At 32.9% G+C, this 21,461-nt stretch overlaps 1 protein-coding gene across 1 annotated transcript; it reads left to right on the forward strand.

The window, feature by feature from the left end:
- The first annotated feature begins 150 nt into the window (after positions 1 to 150).
- Positions 151 to 20,333, forward strand: LOC133183063 (tetratricopeptide repeat protein 8-like). The gene is made up of 11 exons (XM_061317994.1): positions 151 to 309; positions 1,787 to 1,968; positions 2,257 to 2,416; positions 2,658 to 2,792; positions 3,105 to 3,190; positions 4,260 to 4,458; positions 4,611 to 4,750; positions 9,800 to 9,971; positions 10,997 to 11,119; positions 13,134 to 13,217; positions 19,197 to 20,333. Exons 1-11 carry the CDS (start codon positions 208 to 210, stop codon positions 19,311 to 19,313), a joined length of 1,500 nt encoding a protein of 499 aa, XP_061173978.1. The 5' UTR covers positions 151 to 207; the 3' UTR covers positions 19,314 to 20,333.
- The last annotated feature ends 1,128 nt before the right edge of the window (positions 20,334 to 21,461 follow it).

Below are 21,461 nucleotides of genomic sequence, written 5' to 3' on the forward strand. Positions count from 1 at the left end.
AAATTTTATACCCTTTTAAAACTTTGCAAGATTTTATTTCATATATTAAATACCCTTTTTCACATAAAACATTATATAATTCGTGTATCATATACGAATCAGTATCACACCGCTCAAATTTACGGAGTGCCTTCCCTTATTAGGAACTCTTCAGTGTTGCCACAAACATTTTTGTTCAGAGAAAGAAGTGGTTTACAGAAGTCAAAAATGGACCCCCTTTTCTTAGCTTACAGCTATTACAGGAGAAAGAAGTATGAACAGTGTGCAGAAATATGTACTCAGTTATTGGAGAAAAATCCATACGATCAGGTACAATCAGTACTTATCCCAAAATGTATGATGATCATGCATTTCACAGCTTTTCATATTTTTAGCATTTGTCAAGTTTTAATCATAATTATTTTCATTTACTTATTTTGTACTTGCCATTATATTCTTTTATTAAATTATCAAAAAGGTATGAATTACTGATGTTACCATGTAAATAAAAAAATAAAACCCATGTGTTGTTGGACTAGGGAAGGAAGGTCAGTAAGGGGTTGGGGAAGATGTTCAATGCAAACATGGCAAATTATGGAATTTTAAAGGAATCTGTAGTAGTTTGCTACGATGTGAAATTCCACTTATAATTGGTAGACATTTAATCTAGTTCTGCAGGTTCCGCAGACTCCAGACTGTCTTGGTTTGTTTCTTTGTATTGTTTTTAAAAAAATTGATATATATTCTTCATACCTCTGATCAGAATCGCTCCATACTTCATAGACACATTTGCTTTAATGTTTAACTAAATTTACACATACATAGATGTATCAACATTGGAACAAATTCTATTCCAGGTTGTCCCAGGAACAAATTAGTTCCTAAACTTCAATAGAATGATATTGAGTTATTGTTTATTGTAGCTTCTTACTATCATTGGGTTTAATCAGATTATTTTGATGTCATCAAGTCATATAATTAAATGTTTAGACATATAAGTAAAGTTGATAGTCAAACCAATCGTACAAGTAATGATTCCCTAATGATAATATAATATGAAAAAAGTCTTAAAAATTTCACTTACAATTACATTGTACTTGTATTCTTTAACTCCTGTTTGCACATCACATTATAACCATCATTCACCTACATGTCTGAGATAGTTTCATTGGCCATGGTCAGATAGCAGTGATAGCTAAGAGCCAATCTAAAGTTCAGAGGGTTGGGTTCCAGTCTTGGTCTGGTGTATTGGTTTCTCCTGGTCGTTTGGTGTCCGGATATGACAGGTATAGAAACCTTAGATTTGGCCAGAAAAGAAGAGACACGTGCGGTAGAGGCACAGGTACTTGTGGACAGGACCCCCCCCCCCCCCCCCCCCCCCCCCCCCGAGTGATATTATAAAATTAATACCACGGGTATGATTTTTAGTAAAACGTTAATTCTGTGTTATTTTTTGGATTTTTCTTATGGAATACATTGTAAATGTGTACTAGAAGAATAATTTATGAAAAAAAATACATAAAAATATTTTTTGACCTGTGATGCATATTGGAGGGGGGGGGGGGGGGGGGAGGGTCCTGTCCACAAGTACCTGTGGGTAGAGGTGGAAGGAGGGGCATACCTCAGTTAGTTTAAAGTTCAGGAGGCCTTAATTTAAAGTCTGATGTTTGGTATCTCTTATAATTGTTTTAAACTGGAGACATGAAATTTGTGTCCACCCCAAAATTTTGATGACTTTCATATACAGATCTTTATTTGTATTTTGCTAAAGTCCTTTTGGCTTATATGTATAAATTTCATTATACAGGCTGCATGGACTTTGAAGACAAGAGCATTGACAGGACAAGTCTATGTGGATGAAGTAGATGTTGACGAAGAAGGGATTGCTGAGATGGTGATGGATGATAACACTATAGCCCAGGTATCCAGACCAGGGACGTCACTAAAACAGCCAGGGACAGGACGAGGGGCACCCAGCCAAGGGGTCAGGTAAGAGGTTTTATTAACAGGGATATACAGTGAATCTTGTTGAAACCAAACATACTTCACTCCAAAAATATATTTCATTGGTTATGCAATGTACTATGTTGAACTTCAGTATCTTGAACACTGATATCTCGAGTACCATGGATATATCAAAGTGATTTGGAAGTCTCAACCACATATTCTTTCAAGTATTTTACCCCTGATATCTTGAATCCTCAGATATTTTGGAAGTTTTTTCTGTATTCTGTAAGTTTTGACTGTATTCTATTTATAAATCAACATTATTATTAGGCCAATGTCACAATCTGGTCGGCCACTGTCAGGATTTGTTAGGCCAAGCACACAGGGAGGAAGACCAGGCACCATGGAGAAAGCCATTATGACCCCCAGAACAGCCCACACGGCCCGCCCAGTCACTAGTGCCTCAGGCCGCTATGTCAGGCTGGGAACTGTAAGTTTTAGTTATGATATACTTGCATATCTATTGATGATTCTATCACTTTCAACATTATCAATTTTGAGTTAGTTTTTCTTCAAAACCTAGCGAGGAAAATGGTTTGATTAAAGGGAGTTCAAAATATAGATTATATTTCTAGATGTATGTATGTCTGAAGTATTTCTTGTGAGAAGATGCCAAGCATATATTTCAATTTTTACATTTTTTTCTCAAGAAGTCATGAATTTCTTTTAAGGCATCTATGCTTTCAACACCAGATGGGCCTTTTATTAACCTGGCCAGACTTAATTTTACAAAGTATTCAGCAAGACCTAATTTAGCCAAAGCTTTGTTTGAATACATATTCCACCATGAAAATGATGTTCGAAATGTAAGTATACCTATATAAAACAAAATGTGAATTTTTAATGATAATAAACATATACTGGGAAACTTGCTTTGTACAAATTGTAAAAGGAAAAAAAAAATAGAAATCAGATTTACATGTACGACAATTATACTGAGTAAATGTAACCCTGACAAGTTTATTATAAACATGATTTACTGTCTTTTTTTATGCAAACCTTTTATAATCTTTATCTTTAAAAGTTTATGATGAAAAAGGCAAAAAAGAAAAGGCATATTTCTTTCACTTTTACCATACCTCTCCATGTACATATATTTGTCTTCACATTAATTACAGGCCCTGGAACTTGCTGCTTTAGCCACTGAAGCTTGTCAGTTCAAAGATTGGTGGTGGAAAGTCCAGCTGGCAAAGTGTTATTACAGGTATATTGAATAAAGAAGGCCTCTTCTTTGATAGTTTCATTGCTAGAATACTTTCATGTTTCAGGAATTATAAGAACTAATCTAGTTTTAACACTAGTCTGTCCTACATTTCCTTTTTATCTCACATGTCAGAGTCACTCTGAGCTTATGCCACATCAGCATGGATATCATAGTTAAAGTTTTTGAAGGAAATCCTTTCCTAAGCAACTCTAATCCCTACTTGAAAAAACTTGCATGGGTGATGTATCTAGGGACTCAAACTACAGACTTCCTTTTTGATGTTGTATCTGACCTATATTTTCTAGATGAGTGACCAGATTAAAGATTATGGAGTAAGTCCATTCCGAAGAATTGTTAACCCCTCCTTGACCAAACATGAATAAACCATGCTTCTAGAGATGCAATATCACAAGATCTTGCTTCGGATTTTGCAACTGATCAGCTAGTTTATTTTTTTATAAATAACCAGACTGAAGTTTCTTAAGCAGGTCCATTTCCAAGTGACTAAAGTATATGTCATACCTTGGCCAAACCTAAAACTTGGATGATGCAATTAATTGTAGAATGTATCTAGAAATGCTAACTACCCTGCTTAAGATGCTGGAAGTGGTGTTAATTTTTAATAAAAGTTTATATTTGTCAGACAGTGTAATTCATTTAGTATGAAACTTGCCTAATTTATAGATAACATTTTTGGATTTGAATTTTGTAGTCTTTGAATACCTATTTCTGTTTTATTAAGTACAAGATGGAAATGTTTGTCTTCAAGGTTGTCCCTAAGACCCGGGGGCCGGGGAATTTTCTCGCCTATAATGATGTAATTCCCCGGTTATTTTGGTATTCCCCCTAAGCTTTCCATTAGGAGAGGAACCCCAGCTCCCTTCTACTTTTTAAATGTCCCCTTCTATTTCAATTCTCAGGGACAACCCTGGTATTGTAAGAAGTATTCTTCAATAATCACTAAAAAAAATATGTGACGGTCTGTACAACAGTACAGGTAATTTTTTTAGGAAAATTCATTTATCATGGATGTATTTCAGAACACTAAAACAATGTTTTTATTTTTTAGGCTTGGAATGTACAGAGATGCTGAGAAGCAGTTGAAGTCAGCACTGAAGCAGCAGGACCATGTAGACACATACTTGTATTTATGTAAGGTGTATTGTCGACTTGACCAGCCCCTGACAGCCATAGAAGTCTTCAAACAGGGACTAGAGAAGTTCCAAGGGGAGACCACTCTTATGACAGGGATTGCCAGAATTTATGAGGTGGGGTTGCTTAATTACATGTACTTTTACCCTTAAAATACTTACTATTAAATACATGTAGTTTATACAGTCATTACAATGTATACCGTGTCACCTTTAAATATATTTCAGTAACCAGAAAAAAACTTGCTACTTCTTTATTTGAATTCTAGGGGATGAATGATATGGACAATGCAGTAAAGTTTTATAAAGATGTGCTTAATTATGACAGTATGTATGTTGAGGCCATAGCCTGTATAGCTACAAACCACTTCTACACTGACCAGCCGGAGGTGGCACTCAAATTTTACAGGTAAGTTTTATGACATTTATGGCACTCAGTTGATAGGGATTTTAGTTTTCAGGTTTATTTCAGCACATTTTATTGACAAAATAGATAGTGGTTACAATTTCCACAAAAGAGCAAGTTATGTCATCTTTCAAAGGCTCAAAAGCCACTAAATCTCAAGAAAGAGCAGATAACTCTGTTGATCTTAAATGTGTCAAATAGCAGTGTCTAATAGAATGTACCGGTATAAATTTATATCTGATCAAGACTATTTTCCTTTCATTGAGAAGACACTGCTGAAACTCTAGTGCCATATTTGGTCCTAGGCGAAATTTTGCAAAAAAAAAAAAAAAAAAAAAAAAATTGGGGGTTATATCATTCACATAAGTACATGTCACATACTCTGATTTGGGATCTTATTTTTATAATCATAAGATCCTAGACTTTTACTTTGAAGTCAGGCTCCAGACTTAAGTCAAAATTTCAAACCAATGTTACTTTTGAAATAATTTTGAGAATGAAGCAAAATTTTCTTCACTTGTATGAAAGAAAAGAAAGTTGAAAGTTTTTAAGCAAACTGAAGATATTAAAAAATCAAAATTTTGACTTAAGTCTGCTCTCAGTTTTATGGTCTAATGGAGCCAGGACATTTGGTGAAGAACATGCAGTCAATTGAAAATCATTTGAATACTGAGGATACAATTTTCTTGCATTAATTGTTCAAACTTTTCAACATGTTAGGACAATTTTCTTGATTTTTGTTTTAAATAAACAGATATGTGAAGGATTTCAATTTTGAGTTCAGATATTTATATTTGTGGATAACATAATAGTATACAAATCATATACTTATTTATTACTGGTAGACATATCATATTACCCGGTAAGGTTATTTTTTTGTGGGCAAAAAGTACCCATGAAATATAAACCTTTAGGCCTTTATGTTAAAATAAGGACTGTAAAGTACCAGAACTGTGTATTAAAAGGTCTCAGACTTGATATACCTTAAAACCCCAGCTCTCCACAAATAGAAATATGATAGTTATTAACTTACTAGAGCAAGTTATACTTTCTACTTTAAAATAGTCACAGTTCAGAAGGTTTTCCCTTTAAGGGAAAATTCTTACTTTGGTTGCTCTTAACCTTAGGTATTTACATTAATAATGGTTCATGGGTTGTTAATCCTTGAATGGGAGTGCAATGATTTATTTTCCTTGGGAGATAGAAAAAAAAAAATCCCAAGAGAAATTAAATTGATAATGATCTGGCAGTGATGAGGGGGATAACTTTGTCAATGTCAAGAGAGGGTACAATGATAGGAGTTTAGTTAAAATTTGAAATTTAATCTGGATTTGATGGACATCTACAGAGTAAAATAGGCCTGGGTACATATGAGTATTATTGTAGCTGAATAAAAGTAAAGAGGACTGATCTCTTAAACTCAGCATGGCACAGATAGGAAATGATAAGTTAGTAGGTATTTTATAGGTGGGCCAGAGGATGGGAATAATCTTCCCTATTGTAGGCGGGTGCAAAAATGTGTAAGAACTTTGAGTATATGGAGTATAATATATTCAGATTATGTTTCACATATATTACACTGCATGCATGTGTACCATTTTTGTGCCCTGTCATGAATATGGCCAGGGCAAACAGTGTTTGTCATGTTCATCTTTCATGGACCTTCTGTCTGTCCATCTGTCACACTTTGCATAAAGCTCAGTTTAAAAGATACTATTCAAGATATTTTTATCAAATCTTGTATGCTGATACATACTGATGAGAGCTATTCAGTTGCATCAACATTATTCTGTAGACCTTGACCTTTCCTTTGACCTTGACCTCTGTTTTCTTTGATTTGTCTCTAGCTCAGTTTCAGAAAAATTCTTCAAGATATTTTTATCAAACTTCATATGCTGATACATAATGAGAATTATTCAACTGCATCAACTTATGTGAATTGTAAGAGGAGTACTTGGAGCCAGTTTTTGTAGAATAACATTCTTCATGCTGAACCATTTCCGTTCATCCACACTGAAACATGCATCCAGTGTCATATTTGATATTGCTTACCTAGTGAGTGTGTCTTCCTTAACAGTTTTACCTGCTGTAGATCACTAAATTTTCATGATACCTTATTTTTGTGAGATAGTCATTGACTCTTTATTAGCAAGCAAAATTTTCACGAATTGTATTTATTGCTCTTTATAAACTTTAGGAATATACTAATATATGCGAGAAAGAAATTTTCGAGAGCACACTATCTCATGTAATTACGCAAAAATGAAGTTCTTGCGAATAAAAAAGTGATTTACAGTAAATTAATTAATATGCTAGCACAACTTGATAATGAAAAAAAGAAACATGTTGCTTCAGAACATTCAAAATGCATCAATGCTTAGATTCTATTTTGTATTCTAGAAACAGTTGGTCCAATTTCATGCAATTGTGCCATATAATTTTTCATGGTATAGATTATAGATATTGCAAATGAGGGAAATGCGAGCTATGAAGTTTCAAATGATTTTAGTTACATGAGCTTCAGGTATTGAAAATTCGCAACATTAGGATGACTTTGCATTATTAAATGAGTTGATCCAAGGTAGGTTGTGATATGCAAATATGTATAGAGGCCAGATGTTGCTGTGTAGCCTTTTATGACCATTAAATTCATCCTCTGCTTCTCTATTCATATCTCTTCTTATATGCCTTATACCCACACCAATCAATTCTTGTTGATAATTCATGAAAATTCTCAAGTAAAGCATAATATAACATAAAATGTGTAGCAATTGAAAAAAAGGGTTTAAATGTCTTATACAATACAGTGTATAACCATAATCTTTTATAAGTAAAGTAACAACACCATGCTGTTATTTATTTATTCTAATTTCAGGATCATTGCTGAAAATTGATGCAGCTCCCATAAATATTTCATAATACTAATTTTTCATTATCAGAATATTATAATACAACTGGTGGCATATGTGTGTCTGTAGATAATTCTCATGGACTATCTATAGTCAGAATTCATACTGTTTTAAATCAGTCTTTACACACTGCATGTTATCCTTCAATATGTTCATATCTGCATTAATTGAGATGTATTTTCAACCAGACTACCTATAATGTGTTCAGGTATATCTATAGCCAGAATGCTTTCAATGTGTTAACTTCAATGAACACCTTCATTGTGTTCATGCAGTGTAGATCAGTATACAGTTCACTGGCAGATTTAGATGAGGGCCCAGGTGTCAGGAACCTCCCCCCACCCCCCTCTTTGTGACCAAAAATATACTGTACATAAGATTAGGCAATCTTTAAAGAAATTTTTTGCTTGCCCTCTCCGGACTCAGGATTAAAAAAAAATTGGGTATAGGTATTTAGGGACATTTTTTTTTTTAATTCAAATTGCAGGTGATCTGCAAAAGTGAAGTTGAAATAGATAGTACTGAATTAAAAGGAAATGGCTTCCTGGAGGTTAAAAAAAGTTTTGAGTCGGGTCGTTTTTAGTCGGTCGGGAGAGGACAACCAAACAATTTTCAAAGATGGCCTTAATAAATCTTTTTTTTTTTTTGGTATGGGATGTTGCATTAATTATAGGTAAAATAGTTTTTAAAAAAACCAGTTAAATGAAACTCCTAAAAACCTGAGAGATACTGATATCTTTACCCTCATCCCCCCACCCCACCCTCGACCCCAACTGGTTGGGCCCCCTTTCAAGAATCCTGGATCCACCACTACAGTTAGGCAGTGCAAGGTTTATAGTGTGTTGTGACCTTTATTAAAGTTATGTCTCTGATTATCTGAGGTCAAAGTCAAAAGACAGATAGAGAATATAGTACTCAAGCTTAATGTACTCTTGAGTTGAATGAATAGTGCTACTGAGAAATACAGGTATTTCATAATTTGAACTCATGTTAAGGGTACAATAAGAAATTTATTATGAGGAATAAATTTGTAACCATTAATTTGAATGAATACAAACTGTAGTTGTATATGCACAACCTTGATGTATATACAATTGAACTTCAGTATCTCAAATATGGATATCTTGAATGGATATGTTGAAGTGATTTGAGAGTCCCAACCACTTATTCTTTAAGTATTTTATCATTGATATCTAGAATCTTCTGAATCAGATATCTCAAAGTTTTTCCTTGATCCCATTGAGTTGAAGATAACAAGGTTTGACTGTATATTCTTTTTTCATGATGATGTCTTCAAGCGTAAGGTCAAAGAGCATTGAAATGTTGAATTGTGTCACATGATATATCTAAACTGTAAGTTTAACTTTATATCATGTGTTCTTTGATTGGAATGGATTTAAACTTTGTATTTTGTTGCTTATGACTTAAAGGTCTGTAATTAATTGTGATGTAAAGTCATACTATATAATTACACTCAGGGTCATAGCATCATGAACAAAAGAAATAGGAGACTGGGGGTGGGGGTGTCTGTTTCTGGGAAAGAAAAAAAGCATTCATCATTGTTTATTTTTTTATTATTATTAAATGTTTTCCAAGAAGGTGGAGTGTTTATAAGGAAGTTATACATTTTCAACACTTCCCTGATGCCATGCATTGCAATTTTATTTACCCCCCCAAAAATGCATCCTATTTAATAGGCAGTGAGTGGGTTGACTTTATTATCCAGATCAGTTCAAATGAAAAGTGTATGAATGTACTTTAAAGCATTGCTTGCTCATTAAAATGTGCTGGAAAGTGGTAGAGTTGATAAAATACTTAAAATTACAGGAAATATTTTTACACAGATATAGTAATTTATCAACAAACTTCTTATCTAGATGGCAATATTGAGGAAAATATTTGTTTCACTGAAAGAATATATTTTACCATTTTTAACATCAAAATGCTTTAAATGGTTTGCAGTGTTAAAATATTAGAAATATTTTGCCCAAAAGAAAGGGAAAGATTAACTAATAAAACTTTTTGAGGGGACCTGATTCAAACTTTGAAATAAATAATTCATGACTCTATATTATTTGACTTTGCTGATAGTCCTCTAGATTCTTTATGTAGAAATTAATTAGATTAGTCTTTGTTTTTTCAGACGCTTGCTGCAGATGGGAGTATATAATGCTGAGCTCTTCAATAACCTTGGCTTATGCTGCTTCTATGCTCAGCAATATGATATGACCTTGACATGTTTTGAACGAGCCCTGTCATTAGCGGAGGAAGTAACTTTATCAGAAGTATGGTACAATATTGGACATGTAGCATTGGTAGGTGAAAACTAATGTACTAAGAATTTCTCTGTATGGTATGTTAATTGAAATGTACCATATATATACCGGGTAGTATTAAAATTGCTTAAAAGATTTGTCTTTGATAGTAAAATTGTGTATTAAGTATCATACAAATTCCTAAGTGTAAAAAACTGAAATATGCAGTTATATGCAAAATGTTGATTTTCAAAGGGATGTCTTTGAAGGAAACAGGAGTCAATGTTATCTGATAATTCATTTGTATTGATAAAATCTGACCTTCCTGTGAGTCTCAAGGTTAACATCGAAATGACTCTTCAAACTTTCCTCCAGTGATTTATGACATTGTTACAGTCCACAGTTTTCAATCTACTCTCATTTGTACACATGCGACTTGCTTTGATGAAATTTTGAAAACATTTTAGAAAAAAATTTTGGAGGAACTTTATGATATATCTTTCATTAAATGATGTTCATACTTGCATGAAGACACATTTTCTAGTCCTGCAGTGCAAGCACTTGCTTCACACCTCATGAACCAGTCATATGTGTATTAATTCACTGAAATATCATCATGGCTATATGCATATGCAAACAAAGCCTAACGTTAGTGTTCAGTGATTTGAGGAATGTAACAAAATACAATGTAAAAGTTTTTTTAAGTTGAAGTATGTTCACAGTGTAATGTTTAAACTGAGTCAACTCTACACTTTTTCCGTTGTATGAAGAAATTATGACAGGAAGGGTGTTGTACTATCTGTTGTTTGTTACATTTTTTTTCTGAGAAAAATGAACCAGATTGACTGATGAAGCCACCACCAAGTCATTAAAATAATATGGGAGAGTCAATAGGGGCATTTTCATTATTCACTCATATTCCCATTTTTGGGGGACGTGAATTTACAAATACTTGTTAACTGTGTTGAAAGATTCAATCAAAGTTTGTAATTCAATTAATTTGATATAGTACATGTAATTTGCTGAGTTATGTAATTTTGCTGAAATATTGATCCTGATATAGCCACTTCTACATTTCCTTTCAGGGTATTGGAGACATGACATTAGCCTACCAAGCATTTAGACTTACCTTAGCCAATAATAATGACCATGCAGAAGCTTATAATAACCTGGGTGTCTTAGAACTAAGAAAAGGCCATGTAGAAATGGTAAGAAGGTGGTATGGATGCTGCATTTTGTCCATGATACATGTGCAAATTTATACATGTATTTTTGTAAGCCAAATGTCTGTTTAATGTTACATGACTGTTCTCATATAGAAATTCAACCTCCTATGCAGAGTTGTTATTTGTACCTCTCTTAGACACCTCTGCAATAGGCTCACGTTAAAATTTTTGACATGAAGTAGAAAACATGATATTCCAAGGATTATTTCAGATCAAACTACTATAGTTCTAGATCTGTGTAGGAAATATCTACCTTAAAAGACAAACATTAGCGCAGGGATTTATTTATAATTAATTAAAACAAACACATTATTTCTCGTGCTTATAACTGTGATATACGTGAGCCAATGACGGAGATGAATGTATGAGCCGATGGTAGAGAGTGATAGAAGATAACTTAATATATATATACATATGTATAATATATATAAATTCTGATTCGCACTTCATATCCCAGTAGTCAACTCTAAAACCCAGAAATTTTCTCCCATCATGCTACCATCCTTAAATTTCCCAGATATGATACATGTGTATAAAGGTTGTATTTGAGTACATAAAACCAGTATGATTAATGGAATGTATTTAACCATATCAAACCGTAGGGCAGTAAACTGACATATTTTTCTTTCAGAAGTGAAATGATAAATATCATACCCACATTGTCAAAATATATAGCAGAAAAGGTATTATCTTCCATGGCTAATTAAAGAAAATAAAACATTTCAATCCAGAATAATTTATCAATTTTACATTACATGTTGAAGTGTGAATAATTTGTCACCACTTGACCACAAATATTTGTGGCCTAGATATAAGTAAGTGTAACAGAGCTCTTTGTCTGTGCGAGGTTTGATGTTAAGTTCACAGAAATGAAGAATAATAGGTCATTACTGATCTCAGCTTACATACCATCTGACTAATGAAAAATGTATTTTATGTGCATGTTTCATAAATTGTCTTCTTTTCCTGTAACAAGAGGGCAGAATTTAATTGTCCTATTTCACATCAGCTAGCATATATATTATCAGTTACTGTTTGCTCTTTGCGTGTTCTTAGATGTATATTCAGATGAATCTAGCAAATAATATATATAATTTTGTTGAGCAAATTGCACACATTACTTCATCGCACAGTACATATTTAGGTCATCTGCTTCATTTTACAACACCATTTGATACCTAAGGCCAGAATTTCAAAGTCCAGCTGTCACACAATGCAACTGAAAATTGAGCTCCTTTTAAAAAAAAATCTGATTATTTGTCAATTATGCTTTCAGAGCATTGAAAAAAGGATGACACACTTGAATAATGTTTGAACAAGGTCACTGAATTCTTGTGTCTCTGGTTATTTGACACAAATGGTGAAATTTCACAAGATGACAGCCATTACAATAAATGGCCACCTCAATCATATGCCTCATTACACCCAAGGTATAGGCTTTAACTGTAAATCGCTTTTATGTCAGCTCATTTAGTTTTATACCTGAACTTTCTGCATGAAAAGGTTGTCAGCATAGATGCATTTGTTTATTCATTTTTTTTTCTTTGGAAACACATATAACTTTATGCAAGACTGACCCTTGACCTAGCTTGCAAAACAAAAAGCAAAACCGAAAAAAAAAATCTTCATTTGATCAGTGCTATAAATCTGTCTGATTTGTTTCATGAATTGTAAAAAAAGAAACCTGAAAATTTTCAGATTGTCACATAATTTTGAGTCATACATAATTGTTTATGAATGCCTGAAACCAATATTTATATTAGGATGTCAGCCTAAGTGCAATTGTATATTTCATTTACATTCATGCACTGATGTTTAGGAATAATAAGGGATGTTAATGTTACATGATATGAAATATGTCATTACGTTTATTATTTTTGAACTTATTCTTGCAGTTAATTTTCAAGAAGTATAATGAAAAAAAAATTCATCACATTTTGAATAACTACCTCAATAATTAAACTCTAATTTGCACATCATTTATCATCTATTTCAGGCTCGAGCATTTTTCCAGGCTGCACTAAGTCTGGCTCCTCATATGTATGAACCCCATTATAATTGGGCTGCTCTGGCAGATCAGGTTTGTATATTACTTCCTTATCCTCTTTAAGCCACCTTCACCAAGCTCCAGCTCTTGTAGTCTATACATAAAATTTTTAAAATATTTAATTTTCTATTTTGCTTCCTTATTTTGATGTGGTTGCATTAAATTTTTTTATCCATTTGTTTTGTGATGTGATGACCTTATTTTTCCTGAATTATGATGGTTCAATTTCCCCTACTAAGACTTTACACTAACATTTTTGTCCATTTGTTTTTACCTATCTAACAGATTATATCTGATAAATTTTATTTCAATGTAAAGTTTCACATAAAGAGAGAGTTTTTTATAGTGAAGTGTCATCTTTAGGACATATTTAATTCCTTTCTAACACTTCTAAACTGAAGGTGCTTCACATGAAACTTTAAAATCTTCATTCAGCCAGCAACATTTATTTGTTGAAAAGAAATTACCTGGAGTAATACATGTTTTAAATTTTGAAACTCATAATTTCATATATTTTTACTCATTAATACACCGTAGTGGTAATTTGAAGTAATTTATTGATGCAAAAATTTACTATAGACTTTACATTAATACTGTAGAGTATCCCTTAATTAGAGATAATGTTCTTTATTATACTTCTGTTAAAATGAATCCTATATAAAGTTAAGAAGGTAAACTAACTATCTTTATAGTCTCAAAATTTCCACACATAGCAAAGCTATACCCCAGGGTATAGTTTGTGCTATCCACCCCTCGGAAAATTTTCATGCAATTTTTGCCGCCAAGTTTGATTTCCTGTAATCAATCTATAGACTTATGATGTCATCCTGACTTCAGTAGCATTGTGACGTCATCAGGATTTCAGCTCATTCTAACAGTGTTATCTTATTCCAAATACTTGTTCAAAACTTTTATAATATTTTTTTTTCATGTTTTTACTATCGAACTGTTGTATCAGTTAAATCCAACCCTTAGAAATTATGATATACATCAGTATAATAAAACGCTTATCCACTGGCTGTGACTGGGATAGCTCTTTCATCAAACCCTTGACAGGAACTATTCCCCTCGGGCAAGCCCTCGGGGAATAGTTCCTGTCGCGGGTTTGATAAAAGAGCTATCCCACTCACAGTCAGTGGATAAGTGTATACTATAGTAGTGCTGTAACTCTGTCATTTTTTTCCAAACTGTTTCAGTTGGAGATTTGAAGGGACACCCTCATATGCATCAGTATATAGAGCCCCCCCCCCCCCCCCCTTTCCACATTTTCTGCACAGACAAATAGCTGAAGTGCAAAAATATTTCTAAATTCTACTATTATTTTAAGTTTTTAATGGATGAACTTACTTTTTGTTTATTGTTTATTTTTTCACATGATTGAACAAACATAAGACTGTGTAATTCAAAATAACAGTGGAATGCGATTTGAAGAACTAATCTGCTCTTTTGAGTGATAATTAAATAGTCCTCAAATAAAATAAATGTTATTTTCATTCAAATCAAGTTTAAAATCTAAATCGTAATCAATTCAAATTGAATACATGTTGTCTAAATCCTAATCAAATCTAACTAAATACATGTTATGTTCATCTCTTCACAAATCAGCTTTGAGGGGTTTGATTGTTCCTTTAAAGGACAAGATAGGTGGAAATAAACAGAGTAATAGTTAGTGATGGTAGGCTCTGATTAGATTAATCCTTGATAGTCAGACATTGTGTAAAATATTAATTAAATGGATCACTGAGTATAAAATGGAATAGCTCAGGAGATAAGCATGAAAAGATATAATGGCGTTTTAGAGAATTGATGGAGAACCCAGCCATCAAGCATATCAGAAAAATAGCATTAATGGCAATTATCTAGAGTTGATGACCATTATAAGAAAAATGGACTAGTATATTAACCATGGGAACAAGTCAACAATCTCTCTCATTATAATTTTTAGAGCCCAGCATCTGTCAGTAGTTTTCAGAAATTCTATGCTTTGTGAAAATCCCTGTGATTAAAAGATTTTGAAAATTTCACAATAGTTGTGATAATTTGCAAAACAAAATAGCATGTGCAAATGTCTTATCTTTTGTGGGCATTTTTAGCACCATATGATACAAAATGGTGGGACATGTATACAATAAGAAAGTTTACATGTACATATGATCTGTATTCATTTAATGTCCAAGTTGTCTTTTACTGTATTTTACTTAGAAAATTGAAAAATTTAAAGGTTTAATTTCTGTACAAATGAGGGGACTCCTTACATTAGATTTACATTAATTTGTTTTGAAAGAAACCATCAGATTCTTTAAAACAAAAATAAGAAATTGCAGTAAAACTTATGAAATGTCTAATCCTGACACCACTGAATCCAAAGAAGTTAACTGGATTAAACATTTTTAATTAGACAACATTTTAAAGAAATTACTGAGAAGTTTTCACTGTAATAGCCAAGATTTCAGAATGAAGAAGATGGGTTAAAACAAGTTTGACTGTATTTATTATGTTGGCTCTCTGTTGGTCAAGATAGTTACGATTTGTCCTTGTAGTTTAAAGTTCTTTGTCCTATGGCTTTACTCAAAAAGCTTCTACTTGAACAGTTTGTCTGGTGTGATAAAACTATAAAATAAAGTTTATTATTGTAGACTGTAGTACATAAAGCATAAATTTGTGCAAATACCGGTATAGTATCCATTTGGATAAATATTTTGTTAGTGATGTCAACAAAAGGTAAAAATTCAATATTTCTCCTTCAAATTTTGTCTGATTTAAGATTTTTTAAACATAGATTGACTTCAATAAAAAAAAAAATGTGTTTGTGAAACACTGATGCCCACGTATGGCAGCCCGTGGCGAGGGTTAAAGTTTCTCAAATGCAAATCAAACTCCAAGGTCAAGAGATAAAAAATGTTGATACTCAAAGAAAGGTCTTGTCACAAGGAATATACATGTGAAATATGAAAGCTCTTGCACCAACCATTCAAAAGTTATGGCCAAGGTTAAAGTTTTTCAAAAGTAGGTCAAACTCCAAGGTCAAGGACAAAAGGTCAAAACTATTGGTACCTTAGGGAAGGACATATCACAAGAAATACACATTTGAAATATGAAAGCCCTAGCACCAACTGTTCAAAAGTTATGACCAAGGTTAAATTTTTCAAAAGTAAGTCAAACTCCAAGTTCAGGGTCAAAAGGTAAAAAATTGTTATTCAAGGGAAGGTCTTATCACAAGGAATTCACATGTGAAGTATGAAAGCCCTAGCAATACCATTCAAAAGTTGTGGCCAAGGTTAAAGTTTGGTAAAATTTTGCAAAAGTAGGTCAAACTCCAAGGTCAAATATGTTAGTACCCAAAGAAAGGTCTTGTCACAAGGAATAGACCGGTATGTGAAATATGAAAGCCGTAGCTCCAACCAATCAAAAGTTATGGGCAAGGTTAAAGTTTTTGTGGACAAACAGACAGATGGACAGACAGATGGACAGTTGGACAGGGCAAAAACTATATGCCCCCAAATCCTTGATTACGGGGGCATAAAAATGCTGATAGTAAAACATTATTCTTCTTGTTGAATTGAATTTTAATAGATTAGTTTCTGAAAACAGGGATTCTAATTCCCTATATTGTACATATACAGTCAAACCTTGTTATCTCGAACTCGAAGGGCACAGAAAAAACTTCGACATATCCAAGGATTCAAGATATCAAGGGTAAAATACTTAAGGAGTACATGGTTGGGACTTACAAATCACTTTGACGTATCCGTGGTATTTGAGATATCAATGTTCAAGATACCGAAGTTCAACTGTATTTTAGTATGCTATTATAACAGGCTTCTCCAGTTTACTCAAAAAAATAATTATACCCCACGCAACAAGTTGCGTGAGGTATAATGTTTTTGACCCGTCCGTCAGTCAGTCAGTCAGTGTGTCAGTCGGTCAGTCAGTCCGTCAGTCCTGTTTTTTTGTCAGCGCAACTCCTCATAAACCGCTGCACAGAATTTCATCAAACTTTGCAGATATTTAGGACACAATGTGTAGATGTGCATATTACCAGGAAATTCCGATTCCTTTAATTTTTCTCGGAATTTCGGCACTTTTCAACTTAGATTTTTGGCCATATCTTGAATATGGAGATGAACAGTTTGTCAGCGCAACTCCTCATAAACCAATGCACAGAATTTGGTCAAACTTTGCAGATATTTAGCACACAATGTATAGATGTGCATATTACCAGGAAATTCCGATTCCTTTATATTTTCTTGGAATTTCGGCACTTTTCAACTTAGATTTTTGGCCATATCTTCAATATAAAGATGAACAGTTTGTCAGCACAACTCCTCTTAAACCGCTGCACAGAATTTGGTCAAACTTTGCAGATATTTAGGACACAATGTGTAGATGTGCATATTACCAGGAAATTCCGATTCCTTTATTTTTCTGGGAATTTCAGCACTTTTCAACTTAGATTTTTGGCCATATCTTGAATATAGAGATGAACAGTTTGTCAGCGCAACTCCTCTTAAACCGCTGCACAGAATTTGGTCAAACTTTGCAGATATTTAGGACACAGTGTGTAGATGTGCATATTACCAGGAAATTCCGATTCCGTATTTTTCTGGGAATTTCGGCACTTTTCAACTTAGGTTTTTGGCCATATCTTGAATATAGAGGTGAACAGTTTGTCAGCACAACTCCTATTAAACCGCTGCATAGAATTTGGTCAAACTTTGCAGATATTTAGCACACAATGTATAGATGTGCATATTACCAGGAAATTCCGATTCCTTTATATTTTCTGGGAATTTCGGCACTTTTCAACTTAGATTTTTTGCCATATCTTGAATATAAAGATGAACAGTTTGTCTGCGCAACTCCTCTTAAACCCCTGCACAGAATTTGGTCAATCTCTGCAGATATTTAGTACACAGTGTGTAGATGTGCATATTACCAGGAAATTCTGATTCCATTATTTTTTCTGGGAATTTCGGCACTTTTCAACTTAGGTTTTTGGCCATATCTTGAATATAGAGATGAACAGTTTGTCAGCACAACTCCTCTTAAACCGCTGCACAGAATTTGGACAAACTTTGCAGATATTTAGTACACAGTGTGTAGATGTGCATATTACCAGGAAATTCCGATTCCATTATTTTTGCCTTAAGAGTTTTGCCTTTTATTGAAGAAACTTTCCAGCTAGGTAATAAGAAACTCCACTGGAATCAGCTTTTTATAATGAAATTCTATGTGAAATATTTTATGACCTTAAAAGACCCCTATTGATTTTGAGATCAAAATATTAATGGTTTAACACAAACACACACTCACACACACACCATCTTCGATAGTTCTCTCCCCCCCCCCCCCCCCCTTCAAATTGGTGTGCTTTGCCTTAAATAATTTCATAAGTACAGTATATAAACAGATTCATATGAATGACTACATCATAATTTTGTTTCCATCAATTATTTAAATGTGTAAACTGTCATGTGTTGGACATGGACTTGCACTCATTAACAAATCGAAATCACTGAGGAATTTAAATAACAGTTTGTCAGCATAATTCCGGCACTGAATTTCCTGAAACTTTGTAGGTATTTCAGAATAATGTATAGATTTGTATATTACCAAGAAATTTTGATTCCATTATTTATCTAGAAACTTCAGCCCAGTTAAATTTGTAACATACAAAGATTTGAATGTCCTTATATGCAAGAAGTTTTGATGTGATGATTTTTTGCAAGTAATGCCCCTTTTTTGAATTATACTGTGTATTTAAAATGCACTGTGCCATTCATTACGTGTTGCATTGTCGAGTTTTGGGGAAGCGTGGGGTATGTGAGCTTGCTCACTTTTTCTTTCATTAATTAAATAGCATTACTTTTCATAAAATTCAAAAGAGGTTTTTAGAGAAGCTATTGCTCATTTGCTTAATCTCTTTCTGTTTGAACTCTAAACCAGACTCTCGATTTATTTTATTCTGGAATAAAGTGATTTAATTGATATAAAATTATTCTTTTCTTTCAGCTTGGAGATCTACAGAGCAGTTACAATGCTGCAAAGAGAGCAGTAGAGGCATTCCAAAATCATGTGGATTCTAAGGAACTTCTCAAACAGCTGAAACATCACTTTTCTCTTCTCTAGATATGTTTTCTTTTACGTGAAGACTTTGTGGGCTATAGAACAAAATCGAAAATGGAGACTGAAACTGTTCATATACCAGACAAAAAGATGACTTTTTTTCCTGTGATAATATACATGTATGAGAACTCTTTTGTTTTGATTAAAATGTATGCATATTATTATTCTACGACTGATAATGAAGAATTGATAAGTAAAACAGATATGAATTGTTTCACACATTACATACTGTATGTACGAGGGTCATTCAAAAAATACATAGACAATATCACTTCATAATATTACTTTTATAAGATTGAAGATCAATACATTTGCAAATGTAAACATTATTTTGTCAAAGTGTGCAGTTTCATTCCATTTGATTAAATGGAACTTGTGATACTTAATTTTAAAATTAATATGTTTTGTCACCACTGAGCACTCTCAATGACATTTTAACTTCAAAAACAACGGTGTGAAAATTCTTCAAGATTCATTTCCATCGTCATTTCTCACACAGTCTGTAGCACCTTACCCACTCATTAAAAACATTTTAACACTTGACACTTAGTTTGCTAAAAAAAAATTGAGTAGCATTAAGTTAGTTTGTTGATGTTTTCAAATCTTAACCGCGCAACTTTGCTTTCACAAGTTCTGCAACAGTGAAGCACACATCACTTTCCATGATCTTATTTGTCTTTTGACCAGACTTTTAACTATAATCTTTTCCTTGCAGACCGTCCATCATGGGTTAAGTTTCTACCACTCAAAAAACTGTCCTTGTCATGATATATATACAAACGCATGCTCACTTTTGATATATTTCCTTGTTCCTCCAGCATTTTCAGAGTCTATATTAGGATTTTCTGAGTTCAAAACATTATTATATCACTACTTGCTGCTCCATGATGTAGACATCATCTTTTTTTCCTTTTTTTTTTCAAAGAGGACTACCTGTCCTTTGAAATCACTTTCATTTTAATGAAGCAATGTATCACATTACAATTTGCCATCTGATATTATAAAACAATACTAAATTTAAAGGTTTAAAGTTTATTTAGTTTAAGCACCAATATTTATTAGAGATATGACTTATAGACAAATGCAGTGCATTAATTGTTTGTGAATTACTCAGTTTGGACAGTGCTCCATAGACCCCACTTTTGCTGTCTGAAATCTTAGATAATTTTGATATTTATCATGTTATGATTGAATTTTTTTATTTAAAATTATTTGGATTATATTGTTAATAAAATATTTCTACCAAATTTGGTTATAATATGACGTTTAATAAAAAAGTGTGACAAAAATATTTTGTTGAATGACCCTCGTACAGTACTGCAATCTAAGTTGTTCTTCTTTTTTTTTTAAGGGAATGATATATCATTCTTCTTGGAAGTTTTTAAGCATTTTTATATCTCTGTTCCGTCCATTATACAAGTATATACCATTAAAGAATAATATGTATTTACAAAATGTATGTTTTTTTCTTTAAGGAAGTTTGAATAGATAATCCAGTTTTATGAGAGTGAAAAGAAAAAGAGAGTAGGAGATGCTAATTTGTTCAAATGAACTGAAATGAAAAAATCTGAAGTTAACACTTAATTGAAATACAAAAACTCAAAACCAATTGCTTTACAATCTATATACTTTATTTCCTTCACATCATTATATGACTTAATATTTGTGTTTAGACACAGTATATGTACCGTACTGCAAGAATATTTAATTAATCTGATTTGAAATTTTCTTGAATGATTTTTTTCAGTTAAAAATCAGCAAAATTAATATTAACAGAAATGTGAACAAATATATAACAAATAATATTTATGCAATGTATGTGAAAAATATTTTTTAAAATCTGTGTTTTTTTTCACTACCGTATTACACAACTTTGAAGTTTCTGTTTATTGTTCAAGAACATGAGTCATTTTGCACGTTGAGAGCTACCCCCTCAAGTATGCAGAGAATGAGGTATTTCCCGTAATATGACATCATTTCACAGACCTGAAAAGAGGCTATGATGAAAGCAATTTTCTCATTGGTCAAAAATTTGGAAATGAAAATAGGGATTTCCCATTCTTTCGGAACCACTGGCAGTGTTATGCAAGCATGTCCACAACTGTCTTCACTCGGCTTTAAGAATGGTAGAAATAGATATACTGTAGAATA

This window comes from Saccostrea echinata, unplaced genomic scaffold (genome assembly GCF_033153115.1).
Source record: "Saccostrea echinata isolate AGI-Se365-2 ecotype Australia unplaced genomic scaffold, CSIRO_AGI_Sech_v1 ptg000009l, whole genome shotgun sequence".
NCBI lineage: Eukaryota > Metazoa > Mollusca > Bivalvia > Ostreida > Ostreidae > Saccostrea > Saccostrea echinata.